This window comes from Colobus angolensis, unplaced genomic scaffold (genome assembly GCF_000951035.1).
Source record: "Colobus angolensis palliatus isolate OR3802 unplaced genomic scaffold, Cang.pa_1.0 Scaffold150, whole genome shotgun sequence".
Taxonomy (NCBI): Eukaryota; Metazoa; Chordata; class Mammalia; order Primates; family Cercopithecidae; genus Colobus; species Colobus angolensis.
Genome location: NW_012114600.1, coordinates 5,470,244 through 5,492,388, shown reverse-complemented (window position 1 = coordinate 5,492,388; position 22,145 = coordinate 5,470,244). Strand labels below are relative to the sequence as shown.

At 35.7% G+C, this 22,145-nt stretch overlaps 1 protein-coding gene across 1 annotated transcript in view; it reads right to left on the bottom strand.

The window, feature by feature from the left end:
- Positions 1 to 3,681: 3,681 nt before the first annotated feature.
- The window catches only part of GXYLT1 (glucoside xylosyltransferase 1), a 52,616-nt gene continuing 34,152 nt past the window's right edge, over positions 3,682 to 22,145 (bottom strand). Inside the window, exons 5-7 of the mRNA XM_011936113.1 lie at positions 16,907 to 17,030; positions 16,448 to 16,620; positions 3,682 to 7,311 (exon numbers count right to left, since the gene is read on the bottom strand). Of these exons, the coding sequence (XP_011791503.1) occupies positions 7,150 to 7,311; positions 16,448 to 16,620; positions 16,907 to 17,030 (459 nt within the window). The 3' untranslated portion in view covers positions 3,682 to 7,149. The remainder of the gene's footprint in view (positions 7,312 to 16,447; positions 16,621 to 16,906; positions 17,031 to 22,145) is intronic.

Sequence of the window (22,145 nt, the reverse complement as noted above, 5' to 3'; positions counted from 1 at the left end):
TCCTGGGTTCAAGCAATTCTCTGGCCTCAGCCTCCCAAGTAGCTGGGACTATGGGCGTGTGCCACCACCCACACCGGGCTAATTTTTATATTTTTTGTAGACAGGGGAGGTCTCACTATGATGCCCAGGCTGGTCTCGAACTCCAGGGCTCAAGCGATCCTCCCACCTCAAACCTCTCAAAGTCCTGGAATTACAGGTGTGAGCCACCTTGCCTGGCCTTACAACTACTTTTTTTTTTGAGGCAGAGTCTTGCTCTGTCGCCACGCTGCAGTGCAGTGGCGTGATCTCGGCTCACGGCAACCTCTGCCTTCCAGGTTCAAGCTATTCCCCTGCCTCAGCCTCCCGAGTAGCTGGGACTGCAGGCACATGCCACCACACCTGGCTAATCTGTACTTCAGTAGACATGGGATTTCAACATGTTGGCCAGGATAGTCTTGATCTCCTGACTTGAGATCCGCCCGCCTCAGCCTCCCAGAGTGCTGGGATTACAGGCATGAGCCACCATGCCCAGCCTACGGAGACTTTTAAAAGCAAAACTAGTTTCTGCGATGGAAAAGGGTGCTCTTCTCTAGATGTGAAATTTGATCCGCCTGAAAATTATAGGAAATACTTGGGTCAGTAAAACAACACATGGTCTGTTGCCCACCAAACAGCTATGTTCCAAACTCCCTACAAACTCCTACCCCACCAACTTCATCCAGAACCTGGAAGTTGTTCCCCTTTGTCTGAGCAGCTATTCATCAAGGGGAGGTCATTTTTAATTTCAAGGGCAAATCTTCATGGTCTGAGCCAATCATAGGAGCTTTATGCCCTTTGAAAAGTGATTGCTTTGGAGATAATGCACATTGCTGTGGCCACGAGAGCAAGTGAATGGGGGCTGGAGAAACGTTCCTCTTACAAAAAAAAAAAAAACATATATATATATGTATATTTCGGCCTCTTATCATCCACCACCTGGAACCTTTGTGGTCACTCTGGAGCCGTAAGGGGAGACATCAGACTCACTTGGTGAGAATGGCAATGAAAGGCAGAAGGTACTAAGGCTCTTGATGACACTGTTCAGCTGCTGAATTAGCCAATCCAGGAACCGCCCTCCACCTAGACTCCTGGTTCTCAAGCACCTCAATCCCAAAGATTCTACAATTGTTTTTGATTGCTAAAATAATCCAGACACATAATTTAAGGAAATAAAATGTTTATTTAGTAACAGCAACACAGTTTCTCAAGAAGAGGATGAACTGAAAACTCCTCTAAGGCAGGATGAAGCAACTTTCCATTATTCTTAGTTTTACATTCTCCTTTAATAACTGTCAAAATACACCAAATACTTAGAGGAAAATGTTCACAGTATATCAAAACATTTTAAGATAAAGAGCAGTGTAAGAGTAGTATTCTCTACAAATCACAGTATACAATGATGCCTTCCTGCAGCTTTAGAACTATTACTACTCAAAATATTAATACATTTATGCAAAATGATTGGGAAAATTGAAATACCTGCAACCTTTTCCAGTTTCTGACTTGAGGAGTAGGTGCAAACCACCATCCTCTTCATAGGCCTTCTGTTACAGCATCCATCAAAAACCATTGGTAGAGCTCTCAAATACTGATGACAATGCATGTGATGCATGTGTGCGCTGCTAAGTTTTGAACAGATAACATATTCTACAGCAATGTTCAAGCCCTGGATTATTTTTGCCTGACAAAATAATATTCCAATATTCCCTGAAGAGGTTTTATAAAAAGGTTGAAAATGGCTATTTTTCAAAGCCAATTTCCTTTATTTTTTGAGACAGGGTCTCACTCTGTCACCCAGGCTGGAGTGCAACAGTGCAATCTTGGCTCATGCAGCCTCAAACTCTTGCAGCACTCAAGCAATCCTCCTGCCTCAACTTAATGTGTAGCTAGGACTGCAGGCACACGCCACCACACCTGGATAATTTTTTAATTTTTTAATTTTTTTGTAGAGATGGGGTCTCACTTTGTCACCTAGGCTGGTCTCAAACTCCTGGGCTCAAGCAATCCTCCCTCCTCGGCCTCCCAAAGTGCTGGGATTACACGCATGAGCCACCACACCCAGCCAGTTTACTTTTTAATAGAATATACTGCTGCATTATCTTCACGATTTTTTACAAGAGGTTGCTATAGTGTGCTATGTGTGTAAATATTCAGATCTTGTATATAAACTAAATATAATCAAAGGCTCCAAATCAGTTCTTAAGTTTGATATTTAAATGTTGGACCAGGGACCTTCCAAATGGTATTCACAGTATTAATGGTGAGAGAAATTTTCATTTCTATTTTTTCTTATCTTTTCAAAGTCCCATTAAACATTTGAAATTTTGAAATTACTGGTAGAAATGAGGTGATAATAAATATTTTCTATTTAAAAGTCTGACATTGATATGCAATCCATTTTAAACTGTTACATCCAATATGCTATTCTGTTTTTCTCATTAGTCTTTAATTGCTGAATATTTGAATAACATATTGTTTTTTAAAAAAATAATTTTCTTGTACCATTTTTAGATTTCTGTCTTAAGTTTATATAATTTTGTAAAACCTAGTTTCATGTTTAATGAATTAAGAAACAACAACATCAGAACAGTTTAGCCAGACTTTAATAGGCAAAAAAGGGTTGCTTTGGCATTGTATAAAAGAATAACTATTATAATACAAATCTTTATTTAATCTACTTTATTAAATATTAAAATGCAGTAAGGCAATTATTGTTTTAAGACATTTGAAGTTGCATTTAATAAATGGATAACTGGCCCCACACCTGACATACTGCACCCCTACTTTTCTTCTCTACTCTAAGGAACCAAAAAAATTATTTTAAAAAACAAATCAGTGGCCTTCCTAAAAACATCTCAAACAGGTTCTGATTACTACTAAGGTATTTATTAATACAAATATGTGAAAAATAAGACAACAAATAATATCTTTTAAGGTATTTCTGCTGTCTTTTGTCCTCTTATATCTACTCAGAATGGTTCAACTGAAAGTATCCTGACTGAGGAATAAATAGGTGTAATTTATTGTTTAATTTCCCATCCAAGGTTGGGCAGTGATTCCCAAACCTGGCCTCTCATCAGTATCATCTGGGAAAACTGCTACAACACATTCCTGGGCCACCTTCAGACCTAATGAAGCAGTCCCCTCCACTTCCAACCTCCACTGGAGAATATGTAGTTAGTCTTGCAGTCTAACACTTGGGATAGCTAAAACGATAAAGCTAAAAAGGAAGATACTTGTATTTCCACAGGTCCTAGCTCACAAACTGGGATCCAGTAAAAAATAAAAAATAAAAATAATAAAAATTTAAAAATAAAAAAAAACCACACACACACACAAAATGTTGAATTGGGACTAAATGATCAGTAAGTCGGGTGATTGGGAGACAACTCTAGTATTAACAAACCAAACACAGCAGGCCCTGCTGCCCCATTCCATGGAAGTCAGAACCTTTCCTGACCCCAGAGAGCCTAGGCAAGCAAAAAGATGTAGCATGAGGGCTACAACTCAATAAGTAAATGTTTCCACACCATTTCTCTCCATCTCTACTTCTCAATTTTCCATACACTCATTCCATCTTTTCTCTTCCTCTGCCCTTTGCCATTCCCATTCTTACTCCTTTCTCTTTCCTCTTTCCTCTTCTCACTTCCTCTCTTTTCCTTCTTTTTTGATTTAGTTACATCATTCTTTTCTTCTCTACTTTCTCTTCCTGAAAAACTCTTCCTTACATAAAATAAACAAATTCATACTGGAGATATATGTCAGAAAACATTCAGCCTGAGTAAACTGAACGCTCTGTACAGAAAGCAACAGAACAAAACAGAACTTCAAAAGTAACACTGGTGTGGCATAACATAAGCCACACAGAATGCTTCCAAATCCATTATCTCTTCTGAGTCTCATCTTGTGAGGTTTGAAGGGTACACTGATTGTACTTTAAAACCTAAGGCACAGAGAAGGTTAAATAACATGCCTGAGTAACTAAGAAGAGAATCCAGATCTAGTTCACAATCTGGTCTTCTTTTCACTATACCAATAACATCTGACTGGAGGCAAGATGAGAGAGCAATGAGTAAGCACTATTATTATTTCAGGGCCTTAAAACCCTTACATATTATGAACTACTCTTCATTAGAAAAAAGTATGCACTTTCTTAAAGCGTAAATCACAATATATATTTTTAAAGGTTTCCCAAGTTCTTTTCTACTTCATACAAATGAAGTTTGACTGCATTTTAAAGGCATCCCACTTTGGTAATACTGTAGCCCAGAGAGAGTTCTGAGGTCAGAATACATAGACTCAAATAATAAATCATGTAATTTATATGAACTGCATAGATATACTATGTTTTATGAAAGACCATTTATATGAAAATGGAATACATTCTCTAAGTTGTCCATCTATAATTCAACCTCTCATCAACTCCAAGAACTGCATTTCTTTAGAATTCAAAAGAAGAATTACCTTGTCTAAAGATAAATTCAGAAAATTCATTTAAAAATTATTATACATATTTTTTGATACCTTTAATTTTAGGTAGAAACAGTACCTAAAAGAGAGCTTTCACTATTAATTCCATTTATGGTAAAACGATCAATTAGGTCAGGTCTAAATAAACCAGATGAAGAACCTTCCAACTGATCCACCATGTAGAGTGTGTGACAGTGTAAATAATCCACACCATGAGTGAGACCACAGCATACAGTCCAGTTAGATTAAACTGTGACCACGCTCTATACAACTCCCAATCAATTAGAGCCGATGGGGCTGAGATTCTCCGTTCACTGAGGAAATTAAACCTTATCAAACTTACTAATACAAATTCATATCTTGTCATTAACCCCAAATGCTTCCTCTAATATTTCAAAATCACATTTATAATCTACCAACTGCGCCAAGAATTGTGGTATCCTAACTTCAAGTTGGCAAAATAATTTCCAGTGGTTCCCAAAGTAGCTAACATCAAAGTCGTCTGAGGTGACTGTTAAAAACAAAATCATCATGTGACTTATATTCTGTACCCTGATTCTAACAAACCAACTAGAAGATGGCATATTTGAGATAATCAGGGAAATCTGGCTATGAGATGAAGCCAAAGGACTGCTGCTGCTTTTGTTAGGTGTGACATCATGGTGTCTACTTAAAGTGTTCACAGCAGTGAAAAAACACAATGTCTGGGATTTTAAGATACTTAAGCAAAGAAAAAAATGATGACGCAAACATGGTAAGATAGTGGTAAGTGTCAGATCTGGATGTTGAGTATCAATGCACTATTCTAGTTTTGTATAATTTTTAAATCTCTTCATTAGAAGCTTTTTTACAGACTCCATCCTAGACACAGCATGCCACAGTCTCCAAAGGCCTAGCTCAGGAATCTACTCTTAAGCTCCCAACAAGAATCTCATATAGTCAGGCAGGCAATGATCATTATTTGAGGACTATTAGAAATGATCTAATACATACCCTCCAAACTTCCCATTTTTAGTATTCTCATTTTCTACTCAGTACACTCCATTTCACAGTTTCTTATATCCAGCACGGCATTCTGCCAAGGAACTACAACTTGTGTTCTCTAAACCCATCTGTTCTAAGAATGCTGGGCTGGTTATCAACTTCTAATGCACCTTGCTTAAACTTTCCTCTCTCAATTTGTCCCTGACTGAACTGCAGACGACAGAACAACTGTACTAACCATCTCTTTCTGCATATTCCATGTCTCCACAGAGGTCACTATGTCTTCACAAAACTAATTGCCATGATTTTCACTAGTGATATTTTTCCTTCATGATTTTCCATTTTCTACTTGAGCATTAAAATATCAGAGAGAAAAAGAAGATAACCATGATAATCATGCTGTTGGTAAAATAAGATATGTGCCCCAGCATAGTATATGCTAAGTATTCAGAATCTATATTTATATTAGATAACAGGTCAAGAATGCCAAAGAAACAATATTTTTCTCAAGATTTTTAAAAAATTAACTGTCTTAAGTGATACTCAAAAAAGGAAGATATGCACATCAACCCAATTAAAACCACATTTTCTATAGGTGGATATAACAATCTTAATCCAAATCATCCACTTAAGTTGTTTAACTTACTTAAAGTAAGGCTCTAGATATTTGCTTCTTCAAAAGTATCTTGCAAGGCCATTATGAGGTAGAAGACAAGTTTAAATGGACCACATTTTTCTACTCCATTGTAACTAAAATTACTACTCACAGAAAGTATATAGCTTATGTATTTTGGTCCATCACATTTTCCACCATCATATTAAGTATACTCTTAAGGTTCTCACTTTATCATCAGCATAATACATTTTGCTTCCAGAATGCCCAGTAAAGCTGACATTTTTCATTTAAAGTGATAAAAAAAATCCCCAAATATCTATTTAACAATCTTAAATCTGAGTTTTGGCAAGACAGTTTAATGCATACAAAATGAAACATTACATTTCTTGCTCACTCGCTCTCTCACACAAATGCACACACAGATTAAAACCCCAAAGTTTTCAGTATTTTTCCTCTACCTTACACAGTTCAATGTGTAACATGCAGCTTACTTATAATCTAAAAATAATTTTAAACATGATTGTCATAAAAATATTTTAAAACAGAGATGAAATGTATAAAGGCACACATAGATTGTCAATGGTTACATCAGTTACATCACATTTCTTTAGAAACAGAACTGTTTCTGCTCCTGTAAACAAACTTTGTTCTCATACATTTAAAGTGAGGTTAGTGCTGACATAAAATTATTGCTCTACTCACAGTCTGAGTGTTTGCACTGTTTGAGGTACATTTTCTCCATCTACACACCCCTACCACTCTTGCGAGTATAAGTCAACATAAGTCTGCAGGTTAAAACCATTCAATAATATTTTCATCAATACTGGAATGATAGTTACATTACAAAACATCAGAGATAAAAAATATTTCATTGTTGAGGCCCAAGATTTTAACTTATTCTTCATTACCTGAAAATACTGCTCATTTAACTTCTTTAGGGAAAAAAAATTATTCTGGAGATGAATAATTCCTTCCTGAATACTTCATCCAAGACGATTCCTTCACACTTATCCTCTGATTCTTTGTTGTTTTCATTCATTTGATTTAGCAGTCACCAAGAATCATTTTTCCTTTGGTGATCTGGCATAACGATCTCTTACACTTTTTGCTAGTTGTTTGATAAATATTTTGTAAATTTTTCCACAGTATGTATGCACTGTTTTTTGTAGTTCCAGTTCTAAAGGTTTTAATAAGGAACGGATGTTGTCATCTTCAAAAGAGCACTAGAGAAAGAAAATTTTAAAAAATAAAAAATTTGAAAGGCAAAGGTACGTATATAAATTCAATTATTTTCCAAACTTCTTCAATCAGTTTACTATGAACGATCTCCATTTAACGTCTCACAGAAATTAGATGTTTAACAAATATTCTCAATAAATTAAACAGAACTATTATCTCCCATTAAAGAAAGACAGCCATGGTAAATCTCCGGGGGAATCCTGGAGAACGTGCACAAAGGCAGAGAAGACTCTGAAATACTGGTTAAGAAGACAACCAAAAGCTCTACAAGTATCTGGGCGAAACTAATAAAAGCTGGACTGCCTAAAGGAAGAGCTTGACCACAAACCACACCCACGTCCCACCTTTTAAAAACCACTCTGGTAATAATACTGCTGAGGCTGGAATTGAAGGAAATGAAGTAGAGGCATATGGCAGGAGGAATGCAAGATGATAACACAGTTTGGCATTTCCCACAGAACCCTAACTGCACAGAAAGATCCCAACAAACACATTTGAAAACTGCTAAATATTAGGTACTCCTCATGGGGATTCAGACTGGCACATGCAAAAGTCTAAAAAGTAAAACAGAAAATAAATCTGTTTAGTGTTATTTGTCTGCTTGTCCCAAGATATATTTTTGGCTAGAGTCCTTCTCTTACTATAAAATATACTAGTATCAAGAAATATATTTTGGAAAAGGCTGTGGTAGTAAAGTGGAAATAATGTGTAATCTTTGTATTTTCAACCAGGTATTTTGTGATTTAGTATTTTCAACTAGGTAGAAAGATGGATGGGGCTTAAAAGTAGAACATTTTACATGGAAGTTGAAGTTGGTGAAAAATGCAAAATCACAAAGGATTCAGAATCAGAAATCTCCCAGGTTATCCCTAAGGGTCACTAGCACGCTGAGGGAGAGGAAGTGAAAGCATCACCCCAAGCACAACTAGTGAGTCTGCAGGACGCTGCAGTCAATCTATGGAGAAGAGGATGAACTTGGATGTTTGTTTAAAACATGGGTTTCGTCACTGTAGAGATGCAAAGAGATCCTAAACTCTGACATCTTTTGAGCAAGAAAAATCGTAAGCATTAACTGCATAAAACCATCACCCTTGGAGTGATTTTTAAAAATCAATCACACATACTCCATATAAACGTCTAAAATTGTTTTGAAGATAAAATTTTTAAAAAGAGGCAGGGAAACTTAGCCAGGAACAATGTCATGAAAATAACAATAGCACATAGAGTGCTTGCTACCTACACGCCACGCACCATTCTAAGAGTTGTATATGTATTAACACATTTAAGCCTCACAATAACTTTATAATATAGGTAATATTATCTCCATCTGACAATGAAACAACTAAGGCAAGGAGAGAGGATTTTCTCACAGTTATAAATCCAGTAAGTGGTTAAGTCAGGATTCTGTCCCAGCAGTCTAGCTCCAAAAGTCCATGCACTTAATTAACCACCAGACAGCACTACTTATCCAAACATTAAGCAAACAACACCATGCCAACTCAGTTCAAAAATCCTGTTGAAGGATGAAGCTCAGTGAATGGTGGAAATCTGGGGAAACTGCTGTACTGTAAATAGATAAACAAATTTGTTTGAGGTTAAAAGTGTAGCCAGGCTGAAGAAGGTAAACTTCATCAAGTGATAATGTCAAGAAATAGTTCAATGTGTACAAAAAAACACTTGAACAACTGGTTGAGTGGCGGAAAATTATGGGAAGCCCAAACTACTGTGATCATTATTTTTACTATATAATAAAATGAAAACACCATGAAAGCATTTAAGAATAGAGGAAGACTATTGATTCCCAGGAGTATGGAGTACTTGAGATTCAGTTTCTTTGTTTTCATGTGATTTAAATCCCAGTGTTTGTGGTTAAAAAATATTTTCTTCTTCACTGGGGAAAAAAAAAAGCCCTTTGATGAATATTTTCTTAAATAAAAACAGTGTCTCATTAGACCTCTTTCTGCCCATATGACAAAAGCAATTTGACCTTTAAAGAAGACAAATTTCCAAAATTTCCACCTATATAAATATAGTCTAAAGACACTGCATTCTGCTATTTACGTAATCTGCAGTGCCTGCATATTTGTGCAGTACATAACCTATATCCAGGTGTCCCTTTCCCAGAGGCCACTCATGCCCTTACCTGACTCCAGACCTTTTTTCATACTATATGCCTGACTTGTCCTTACCTTTTCTTCTCTGCCTAGTACTCATCATCCTTACAACTTAGTACAAATGTCAGCTCCTCTGAGAAGCCTTTCCATGTACAGTTAATCATTCCCTCTTTTCATTGGCACAGGACCCAGTACATTAATTTTTAGGAAGCTCGTGCTTTATACTGTCAGTTGAAGAACAGGAAATAGTGAGGCTGTGATGACCATAATTAGACAATTTGAGGTATTTTCAAAGAATAGCACATCTTTGGAAAACATAGGAGAATGGCAGTTCAATCCAACAAATCCTGTTAACTATATGCAAGCCAGCACTACAGGAAGGAAAACATTCAAGACTGCTTTTCAGAGATAGTTATGCAAATATACACAAGGTGTAAAGTAAATCAAAGTTAACACAAAACATCAAGAAATATAATTCAGAATGAAATGCATGATGCAGAAAATACCTTATAGAGCCATAAAATGTTTTGTTCTGATTTTGAATTTGCAATTTTTAAACAATATTTTTATTCACTCAACAACTAATATTTAACAAATATGCATGGACTGTAAAAACAGATCTGCTGGTAGACATAGCCATGAATTCACACTTTAAAGATGGTTCACATCCTTTATAATTCATACTGTTCACTGCATTCCATGGCTATGACTAAGCCTCTGTCTGAAACTTGCATAAACATCCTTGTCTGAACACAATTCTTTTAAAAATTATACTTCTCACTGAATTATAGATAAGGAAATATAAAAACACTAAGCAGGAGCACCATAAAAGACTGATTAACTTCATTAAGTTGAAAAATGAATAGATGTAAGCTGTAGTTAACACAGACCCAAAACAAACACAAAAGATAATCAATCATCTGAAATCCTTTTAAAAATAAGATTTCTTTTTAAAAAATCAAATGTAATTAATCAACTTAAAACTATTACTCGGATTTTTAAAGGTACACACTTATAAACCAGAGAAAAGATCAAATAAAACTTGGGAAATTTAATTCTCGAATAGTAGATTTTTTTAATACTCAAAGGAAACAAAGGAATCTCATTTTTATAGGAATGCATTTCTCTTCTATCCTGCAAAGTCTCAGAACCCCACAAGCACTTTTCTTCATTTTTATCACCTTCTGACAACCCATAATAAAACATTATTAAAATACAGTATTAATTTCTGAAGGTATACGAGGCCTGCTACATTAAAATGAACATCAACACTAAATTTTGTAATTCATCAGTGAGTATACTCATACCATGACAAACTGATGGTTTAGAAGCTGCATCTGTCAAGTTTATAGGAGAAACTTAGCTAATAATACACTAAAACTGTAGCCCACAATGCTGCTAGCATTTTGTCTACCATCAAGTTTAAGTAACAGATTTCTGGGAGAAAACTTCAATTCCTTTTCATGGCAGATCATCACCTTAACATAGTATATCATCTCCACATCCACTTCATTTCGGCCCCTGCTGACTTATCCATCACTCCAGTCACACTGAACAGATGGATGCCTGACCTCTCCGTGGATCTTTTCACAGCCTCTGAACCTTTTTCTCAGGCAGTTCTCAGCCCAGACTGCCTCCACCCACCTGGTAAACTCTTACTTATTCTTCAGGGCCCACTTCAAAAGCCTCCTCTTCAAGAAGGCATTCCCTGGCCCTTCAAGGCAAAACTGAGACACTCTGTTTCACAGTTCTAGAACAATCTCTGTCACCATGGATTGTAGTTATGTGTTTTTATTCTCACTGCTATCAATGAGGCTATACAGACCAGAGGATTTCACACTATCAAATAATGAGAACCTAGTAAATAGGGGTCATCGGCTTTTCTCCTGACCCCCACATTTAAACCAAAGTAGTACTCCTATTATTTGCTTTGTTTCCACCCATGTAAGATTAAACAGTCTAGCAGAACAGATAGCATATCTAAATAAGAGTTGCGTGATCACATGTATTAATACTTCTTCCTTAGTAGCAGTGAAACAGCTAACATAGATAGTGATACAACTTGTTAAGTAACAGCATACATCCAAATCTCCCCTGAATTTGCCCCAAGTCTTGGTCCTTAACATTCACAGAGATCTGGTTCATGCATCCATCTAGAGGTATATGAAGTATTAATCATGTCCCCCATCAATCCACCCTAATTACATAGAAGGAAGCTAATGAGAACATGAAGAAAAGAGAAAACAGACAATTAGGGGATGGGGGAAAGAGGAGCGGTATAATTTCTTTCCAAACTTTTAAAGCAAATGCTTAAAAGACAAAACCTTATTTACAAAAGCAACAGAAAGACAATACTTAAGCATAAACTTAAGTTATATTGAAAACCTACAGGAAAAAAACTGTAAAACAGGGGTGTCCGATCTTTTGGCTTCCCTAGGCCACAATGGAAGAATTGTCTTGGACTACACATAAAATACACTAATGCTAACAATAATGAGCTAAGAAAAAAAAAATCACAAAATAAATGTCATAATGTTTTAAGAAACTTCACGAACTTGTGTTGGGCCACATTCAAAGTCGTCCTGGGCTGCATGCGGACCACTGGCCACAGGCTGGACAGGCTTGCTATAAAACATTCCTAAAAGACAAATGTAAAGACAGCCCTTGTTCTTGGTTGGGATGTCTCAATACCATCAAAACGTTAGCAATCCCTGAGTTAATATATGAAGCTAATACACTCCCAATAAAAATATCAAATTTTTTTTTTCTTTTGAGACAAAGTTTCGCTCTTCTTGTCTAGGCTATAGTGCAATGGAGCGATCTCAGCTCACTGAAACCTCCACCTGCCAGATTCAAGCGATTCTCCTGCCTCAGCCTCCCGAGTAGCTAGGATTACAGGCATGTGCCATGACGCCCGGCTAATTTTTGTATTTTTAGTAGAGATGGGGTTTCACCACTTTGGCGGTCTCCAACTCCTGACCTCAGGTGATACGCCCGCCTCAGCCTCCCAAAGTGCTGGGTTTACAGGCGTGAGCCACTGTGCCCAGCCTAAAAATACCAACAAGACTTAATTTTTTCATGGAGTTGATACTTATGTTAAAATAAATATACAATAGCTAAGAAAACACTGAAAAAAACAGGCTATAAAGAGGGAGTAGCCCCATCAGATATTAAAACATAGCAAAGCGCCTTTATAATTAAAATAGTGTGTTATTAGTGTACAAATAAACGGACCAATGGAGCAAAACAGAAAAGTCAGAAATTACAAATGGAATTTATGATAATGTCAGTATCTCAAATCTTTTGGTTAAAGACAGCCTTTTATTTTATTTTGTTTTTTAGAGACAAAGTCTCACTATGTTGCCCAGGCTGGTCTCAAACTGCTGGGCTGAAGGAGTTGCCTGAGCTGGTCTTGAATTCCTGAGCTTGCCCACCTTGGCCTCCCAAAGTGCTAGGATTACAGATATGAGCCAGTGCACCCAGCCAAAGATAGATTTTTTAAGTAAATGGTGTTGAGACAAAAGGATAGCCATTTAGAAAAAAGTCAAATAATATCCATTCCTAACCCAATACAAAAGAGTAAATTCCAAACAGAGCAAAGGTCTGAATGTAATAAATGAAACAGCATATGGAGGAATTATTCTATAACCTGTTCTGTAACCCAAGTGTAGATTGGAAAAAGCTTTCAGATAACGACTTTAAACAAAACAAACAAACAAACAAAAAAGGTGTTAGGCTAGGTGTGGTGAGTTATCCCAGCAAACCCAGCACTTTGGGAGGCCAAGGTAGAAGGACTGCTTGAGCCCAGGAATTCAAGACAAGCCTGAGCAACATGGCAAAACCTCATCTCTACAAAAAATACAAAAATTAGCCAAGCCTGTGACATGCACCTATAGTCCCAGATATTCGGGAGGGTGAGGTAAGAGAATCAACTGAACCCAGAAGGTCGAGGCTGCAGTAAGCTGTGATCGCACTACTGCACGCCAGCCTGGGTGATACATGCCTGTAATCTCAGCCACTATGGAGGCTGATGTTGGCAGATTGCTTAAGCCCAGTAATTCAAGACCAGCCTGAGAAACACAGCAACACCCCCATCTCCATAAAAAATACTTAAGTTAGCTGAGAGTGGTGGAACGTGCCTGTAGTGCCAGCTACTTAGGAGGCTGAGGTGGGAGGATCGCTTGAGTCCAGGGGGCAGAGGTTACAATGAGTCATGACTGTGCCACTGCACTCCAGCCTGGGTGACAGAGCAAGACCCAGTTGTTAATTAAAAAAAAAAAAAATTGATAAACTTATTACATGAAAAATATTATACAAACTGAATGGCATCAAATACAATAAGTCAAATTGGTAGAAAAATATTCACAATATGTATCACAGGAAAAGTACTACTATTCCTAACATACAAAGAACTTTTAACAATTAAAGGAAGGAGAGGACGACAAAGCCCAAACGCCCTCATGGTAATAATGATGGTTGTACAACTGAATTATATTTTTGAAATGGGTGAACTTTGCGGCATATAAATTATGTTTCATTAGTTATTTTTTAAAAACCTATAGAAGAATAGGTGAAATATTTAAAAGAAAATTCACCCCCCAGAAAGATATAAAAATAGTTCATAAATATATAAAAAGATTAAACTTCACTCAAAAGAGAAATGCAAATTAATACTACACTAAGATTCAATTTCTCACCCATCAGAATGACAAAATTTTAAAAGCTTGATACTATAGTCTGTTGATGAGGATGTGGGGAACAGACTGTCTCATAAATCATTGGCAGGAATACAAACAATCCCTATGGAGGAACACAGGTAATAATTTCAATCCAATAATCCCACTTCGAGGAATTTACCATGAAGACTCACCTTCCAACAATACAAATATATATATGACACAGCTAACTGTACATTGCTGCATTATTTATAATTCAAGCTACTGGAAACTACCAAAATGTCCAAACATAGAGAACGGTTGAATAAACTCTGGTACATACATAAAATACAGTACCATACAGTTGTTTTAAAAAAAAAAGAGAGAGAGAAAAATATCTCCAGAATATTTTAAGTATAAAAAGCAAAGAATGAAGGGAGATATACACTAAACTACCTTTTGTGTAAAAAAATGGAAATTACAAAACATACACACATCTGCTCATCTTATTAAAAACACAGGAAGGATAAACCAGAAAACAATGAAATTGGTACCCTATAGAGGTAGGGGGCAGTTAGGATGAAAGGGCTAAGAAAACAGGTTACATGTGAGTAAACTCTTATGTAATTCTGACTTTGTGAAGTATATTAATATCCCCCATCAAAAAATGCAATTATATCAACAAAGATAGTGGAAAAAAAACTAAAACTGAAAGCATACGGAAACAAATGAATCCAACTGTATTTCAGATGAATAAAATAATCACACTGAAAGAGCAGAAAAAAAGAACCAATCCAAGTAACTTATGAATACAGTATTGAGTACACACCCTTGTCTGGGAGCAGAGCAGAGGAAGAGGAAGGACTGAAAACAAATCCTAAGCCATTTTTAGTAAGTTGGTTTGGGGGTGGAGACAATGGTATGAATGGAACATTTCTGAAATTATTTTAAATAATTGTAGGATTAAGCAAATGAGAAAATGTGTTATTGATAGAAGACAGGATTCTAACTGTGGAAGAAAGGAGATAAAATATAGAGTAGAAGAAAGCAAGGAAGAGCCTTGGAAGAATGACCTGGAGTTAAAGAATCAGGTGTGAACACATAACATCATGTGTGCATGCTTATACTTCCTAGCTCTGCCACTGAAAAACCTCAGAAGCAATGAGACCATGGTAGCAATAAACATGCCTAACATCCAGAGCCTACTAAAGAAAAGCAGAGCTCCTTTGACAGATGACTAATTTCAAGGGTAGGGCAGGGAAAGTATAAAATAAACCTGGAATATTTTGTTGGAACAGAAAATAAAGGAGGTACTCAAAAAAAAGTCATGAGTACATGTCAAAGGGGCACAAGAAGTAGCCAATGGGGCTCCCAGTGGCCATATCGGGAACAACTTTAGCATCAACATAATCACAAGGAAATAATGAATTATAAATCACTGGAGAAAATAAGTATCAAAGGGCTCATACTGATTATATAAACGTCAACATATGTGCAAAAGGGAGAGCTCTTACTTACAGATGCATGCCAAGTGTCAAATGATGTATGTGGAAGGAGTGCTAGTATTGAACAATCATCAATTTGCAAATAACATAGTGAAGATTGTTTTGAGCAAGAACCAACAACAGATGTTAAATCTTGTAGGAAAATTTTAATGAGAAGCAGAGTATTTACATGATTTTAAAAGGTTCTCCCCATAGGCTGCTTATAAGAGGAAAAATAACTACACTATGGAGACAATTAATGACATTTTGACTGACTGATCAAAATTAACATCACCAGCAAGGGGCAGACAAAGGGGACTATGACTATGAGAGCCTGAGAAGGACATCTCACCATCTATAGAGTATTCTGAGCAGACATGTATATCCTGAACCTAATTGTAAGGAAATATTAGGCCAAAATGAAGAACATTCTAATAAAAAAAAAGGGGGTGAAGAGGCTCTATTGTCGAAATATGCCAATGTCATGTAAGACAAACACTGAGAAACTATATCAAAGAGATGGCAGATTAATGTATTCCATCAGTATTAAATTTTCTAGCTTGATATATGTACTGTGGTTAATAAGAGAATGTCCTTATTCTTAGTTTTAAAAAAAACCGAAGCTTTTAGGGGTAAAAGAACTTAATGTACGCAACTTACAATCAAATTTAAGTTTTCTGAAAAAACTACATTATTTTCAGAAAAAAAATGTAGAGAGAATCAATGACAAAGCAAATAAGGCAAAATGTTAGTAACAGATGAGGCTGAGGGTGTATAAAAATTCTTTGTACTATTTTTGTAAACTAACCATTAGCTTGAAAGTATTTTCAAACACAAAGTTAAAAAAACAGAAAAGGCAAATCTTACATTTCTTAGTGCTTCATAAACAGCTCTAAATGCTGGTTGCTTATCGTCATGGTAAACACCTCTGTTCCCATGAAGAATAAAGATTCCTTCTTCTTCTGCTTCTTGGCAATTGCTTCCATATATACAATGATCTGGTCGATAATTCCAATGACACGGAAAAACAAAAAGGCTTTCTACATAAAGAAAAGACGAGACAATGAAGCAAATACCCCTAATTCCACAAATGTAACATTATGCAAAACTTTTAGTTAAAAAATACAGCTCTTACAAGTAAGAATGAATGAAAAATGTTTGGCATTTAGATCTCTTCCAATTAAAGCAAAATTCAAGAAGTTTTACTCTGTCTTAAACATAAATAGCAATAATCATTAATATAAGACAGAATCAGGTAAGTGCATGTTTTCCTTTTTCACTCAGTATTATCTGTGATTTTTTAATGCAAATAAAAGGAATAATTACCTGGATTATGAAAAAACATGATATTCAATAGATCTTGATCACCCCATGTGATGTTCAGTTTGTATTTTTTAAGCAATGGCATAAGTATATCTCCCCATTGTAGTCGTACAGTTGTCATATCATTCTGTTGATAAAAACATTCAAAAGATATTACAGTAACCCATAGTAACCATTACAAAGCCACAAAGAGAAATGCAAACTCCTCACAATATCAAGTGACATTTCCAACCCTAAATGTGAGAAGGGCTGTCCAGTAAAAGAGAAGATAACAAAAGGAAGTTGTATGTGGCAGTGATAAAACTAGTAAGTCAGGAAAGAAAGCAAAAGTAACTGTATCCTTATCTTAAAATGAAGATAGTTTTGGTACCTATGTCTGTGCCTACGTCAGAGTTGTTGATGATTAAAACTGTTAATATATAAATTTACAGTGCTTGGAATAGCACCTGACACATGGTAAATATTCAGTGTTAGCTATTATTATTTTTTTACCATGATGGCTATTATTCTCAGATTGATTTGCTTAACTTTTATAATTGGCAGTTCAAATAGATCATTCTGAAATTGATAAATCAAGTTAAAAAATGCATACACAACTAAAGTTAAACACTAAAAAACAGTATGATTGACAAAAATTAAGGCTGCAGAGGGAGTGGGGAAGATGAACAAAGCAGCAGAAACTTATGAGCTTTTTGTCTACTTGTAGTAAAAAATTCTCACAGAGAACTGGCCTTTTTATGATGGATTTTCCTATCCAAAAACACAGTATGTCTTCCTACTTATTTAAGTGTTAATTTATCTTATTACATTTAAAATATATATATATGTGTGTGTATATACATATATACTGCCAATTTCTTTCAAGTTTGTTCCTATGTATACTATCTCTTTTGAGAGGATTCCATTTTATCTTCTAAAAGGTTGCTACTTGTACATTAGAAAATGCAAGCAAAGAATTCTGTAAAGAGGCACCATGAATGACATACAAAGTAAAAGAAGATTTGCTAAGGAAAATAACTGGGTCCAGTCTAGCAGATGTATGCAGTCCCATAAACTCTCGCCGTACCAGAGGTAGGCAAGCTAGGACTGGCATCTTTGACAATATTACGACTGCACTCCAAGAAAGAGACCCTGGTCTCCTGATGCCTCTCATACTATGGAAGAGCTGACAGATCCACCCAACCCATTTTAATGACTGTAAGCTTTGCTATCAGAATTACAACCCTGCTAGCAAAAGTATTTTCCTATTCTTGGATATCAACTAATTGGCGTATCAACACTGTTTTCAGGAGGAGACCATACTAGGTTACTTAAGAAAGAACCCCTGGAGTCAGCCAGCACAGTAAACGGTTTGACTCTCCTTTTAAAAGCAGCAATTTCTGTATTTTAATTTTCAACCCAGCCAAATTAACTACATATCCTTAATGTTTATAGTAGTTTTAATAGGTTGAAGTTTTTCAGGGATATAAATATGTCACGCAAATAATTTTACATCCTATCTAATTTTTTATACGTATTTCTTTCACTTGTCTAATATGGGAGCTTGTTATTCCTCCATGCTGAGAACCGCTATTTAAATATTACTTAATAGTTACGGTGCCAGGCACAGTGGCTCACGCCTGTAATCCCGGCACTTTGGGAGGCCTAGGCAGACACATCACTTGAGTTCAGGAGTTCGAGACCAGCCTGGGCAATATGGTGAAACCCTGTACCAAAAGTACAAAGTATTAGCCACGCATGGTGGTACACGCCTGTGGTCCCAGCCACTTGGAAGGTTGAGGTGGGAGGATCACTCGAGTCTAGGAGGTGAACGTTTGCAGTGAGCCAAGATCACACCACTGCACTCCAGCGTGGGTGACAGAATGAGACCCTGTCTCCAAAAAAAAAAAAAAAAAGTTACGGTAATATTAACAGATATCCTTATCTTCATTTTAACTGGAAAGCTCCTAACTGTTTAGCCATTAAGCACAATGCTGCCTTTTGAAATAAGATAAAAATATTATACCAATAATCCATCACATTTGTATTTTGTTTTTTTAAAATAAAGAAGGTACTGAATTTAATGCTTTTTCAGATACTGAATGTAATGCTTGCTTTTTTTAATGCTCAAAACTTGTTATTTGAAAACCCAAAGTTGGCCGGGCGCGGTGGCTCAAGCCTGTAATCCCAGCACTTTGGGAGGCCGAGACGGGCGGATCACAAGGTCAGGAGATCGAGACCATCCTGGCTAACACGGTGAAACCCCGTCTCTACTAAAAACTACAAAAAACTAGCCGGGCGACGTGGGGGCGCCTGTAGTCCCAGCTACTCGGGAGGCTGAGGCAGGAGAATGGCGTGAACCCGGGAGGCGGAGCTTGCAGTGAGCTGAGATCCGGCCACAGCACTCCAGCCTGGGTGACAGCGAGACTCCGTCTCAAAAAAAAAAAAAAAAAGAAAACCCAAAGTTAAATATTTAAGGAAGCAAGTAACTGAGTCCAGTGAGAACCTGGTGTTGGAAGGGGTAGAATTGAATACTGAGCCTTTTAGATCTATGTGACTCTTTTAAACTATCCAGAGTAAAAACCAGTATTCTTCATAGTGCAGTTCACATAGTGTGCTAATATGTAAATTTTTCTATGTCCTCAGTAAGATTAAGTAATTAAGTACAGAAATTAAGAGTAAGATTTAGAAACTTTTACAGCAAGTTAATAGAATAGTTCTATGTCTACTTATTTTTCTAGCAATCTATCTTTTACAAAAGTATTGGTTCATAACATACTGAAAATTTTTTTAAAATTAATCCTTTGACACAGTTTGAGAAACATTTGTTATAAGCTACTGTATAATTTATAGTAAATTCAGTGATGATATCAACAATCTATCCTTCAAAAAAGAGAAGGCCAGAATTCGTGAAAAAAAAAAAAAAATCCACATACTTAAATTGATCTGCTACAATTGTATTATCCTTGTGTGAAATTTCTTAGAACACAGTAAACAGTAATTATAATCAGCATTGTTTTTAATCTGGAAAACGACTAAAACAAGTTTTACTTAAGGAAATAATTTGAAAAGATAACTCTTAGAAATAAGTCATTGAGTTGTTAAGGAAACATTCTTAGGATCTGAAAAGAAAAATATCAATTACACAAGGACAAAAACCAGCAACACTTTCAACAGGCAGAACTGGTGGAGCCCTTGTACAACACCACGTTAAAGTCTTCAAGTGATTCTATCTATTCAAATATACAGAGAAATATAGATATATATTTAAATTTTAAAAATCAATATAAATCAAATATATATATATTTGAATATATATCCTACAAGAAATGTATCTATTCAAAGAAAATCAATGAAAGACAAAATTAAGAGGCCAGTGCAGTCTTAGGAAAAAAATAAAAAGGGAAAAAAAACCTTAAAGAAAAAAGTCCTATTAGAAAACTATTTGGAAAAGAAGAGATAACGCTAGTATTGTCTGCTAATGATATAACCTAGACTATCCAAGACTACCAATGAAAAGCTATGAAAAATGAGTTTAATAAAGAGGCATTACATATAAAAGGAGTTCAAGTGAATAACAAAGAGAAAACCAAGAAGTGGGCAAAGGATATGGGCAAGCAGCCATTCACAAAAGAAGAAAAAGAAATGGCTACAAATTATAAGAAAAGATTTTTAAATCTTTTTTAAAAAGATTAGTAGACTCAAGAAAATACAAAATTTAAAATATATTTTCAGCCATACAACTACATATCCATACTAAGTACACATAAAAAAAGAAAATAAAATCATCCATTCTCCACATCATACATACATTAAAAATGTGATTATGTGTAATGACATAGAAGTCAGTCAACTATATATTTACTAAATGAAAAAAGCAAGCTGAAAATGTATAAAAGAATCCTATATCTAAATGCTAATACACATATATGCTTGTTTCAAAATACTTTTTTTTTCTTTTTTTTGGAGATGGAGTCTCACTCTGTCACCCAGGCTGGAGCGCAGTGGCACAATCTCGGCTCACTGCAACCTCCACTTTCTGGGTTCAAGTGATTCTCATGTCTCAGGCTCCCGAGTAGCTGGAATTACAGGCACCTGCCACCATGTCTGGCTAATTTTTGTGTTTTTAGTAGAGATGGGGTTTCACCATATTAGCCAGGCTGGTCTCGAACTCCTGACCTCAAGTGATTCACCTGCCTCGGCCTCCCAAAGTGCTGGGATTACATGCATGAGCCACTGCATCCAGCCTCAAAATACACTTTTTAAAAGGTCCAAAGAACACACAGCCAAGTTTATAGTGTCACTCTGGGTGGAGGCATGAAAGTGTGGAGAGAGATGTCAAGAGGAAATCTGTCTTTTTATTCTACAATGAATTTTTTGAATATTTATAAGCATAATTTAGTTTCATAACATTTAAAACAGAAAATGTTCTAATTTTACAAAATTTAGCGAACCTATGACCAAATACATGTATGTTACATTAAGATCAATTAGTTTCATTTTTTAAATTAAGCATGCTTTGAAAATGAATGGACTATCATTATCAGCCTGTCCTATACATACATATAAAATTAAAGAGCATCCAACAAAAAACTGGGAACTCATCAATTCCCAAAGATTAGTTACTTCACTTTAAAAAGTCCTTTGGCAAGATGTACATTGTTATTATTCTGCTCTCATAAGCTATGTACTAACACAAGTCTTCTATCACATACATCTTACAAATATGTAAAAACACTGTAACTACTTCACACAAAGTGTTCTCTTTTCCAGTATTTTTCAATAATTCATTAATGGCCTAGTTTCTAAAACCTTCATCTGACTCTCCTTTGCTAGCAATTATCTATCAAGTTGCTACGTTATGTCAGACACCATGCTAAATATTCTTAATAAAAAGCTGTACAAAAGCCACATCCTGCCTTCAGTAGGTGGAGCAAACAGACAAAAAAATACAAAGTAACATACAGAAATTTGAAAAGGGCAAAGTAAACAAAGAAAAGATTCCCACCATGTCTAATTTATACTCTTTGGTTTTTCTCTAATAAACAGGAAAAGGTTAAGAAATACAGTAATACATTTTTTAGAAGGAGAGAAAATAAATACCCTAATAGGGATTCAACACTGCAAGTATGATTATGGAAAATAGAACATAATCATTTAATCAGTGTTATTCATTGTCTAACAAATATACAATTATGAGATTAAAAATTATATGCTTTTTAAAAAGAATTAATTTTTAAATTAAATTAAATATTTATTTAAT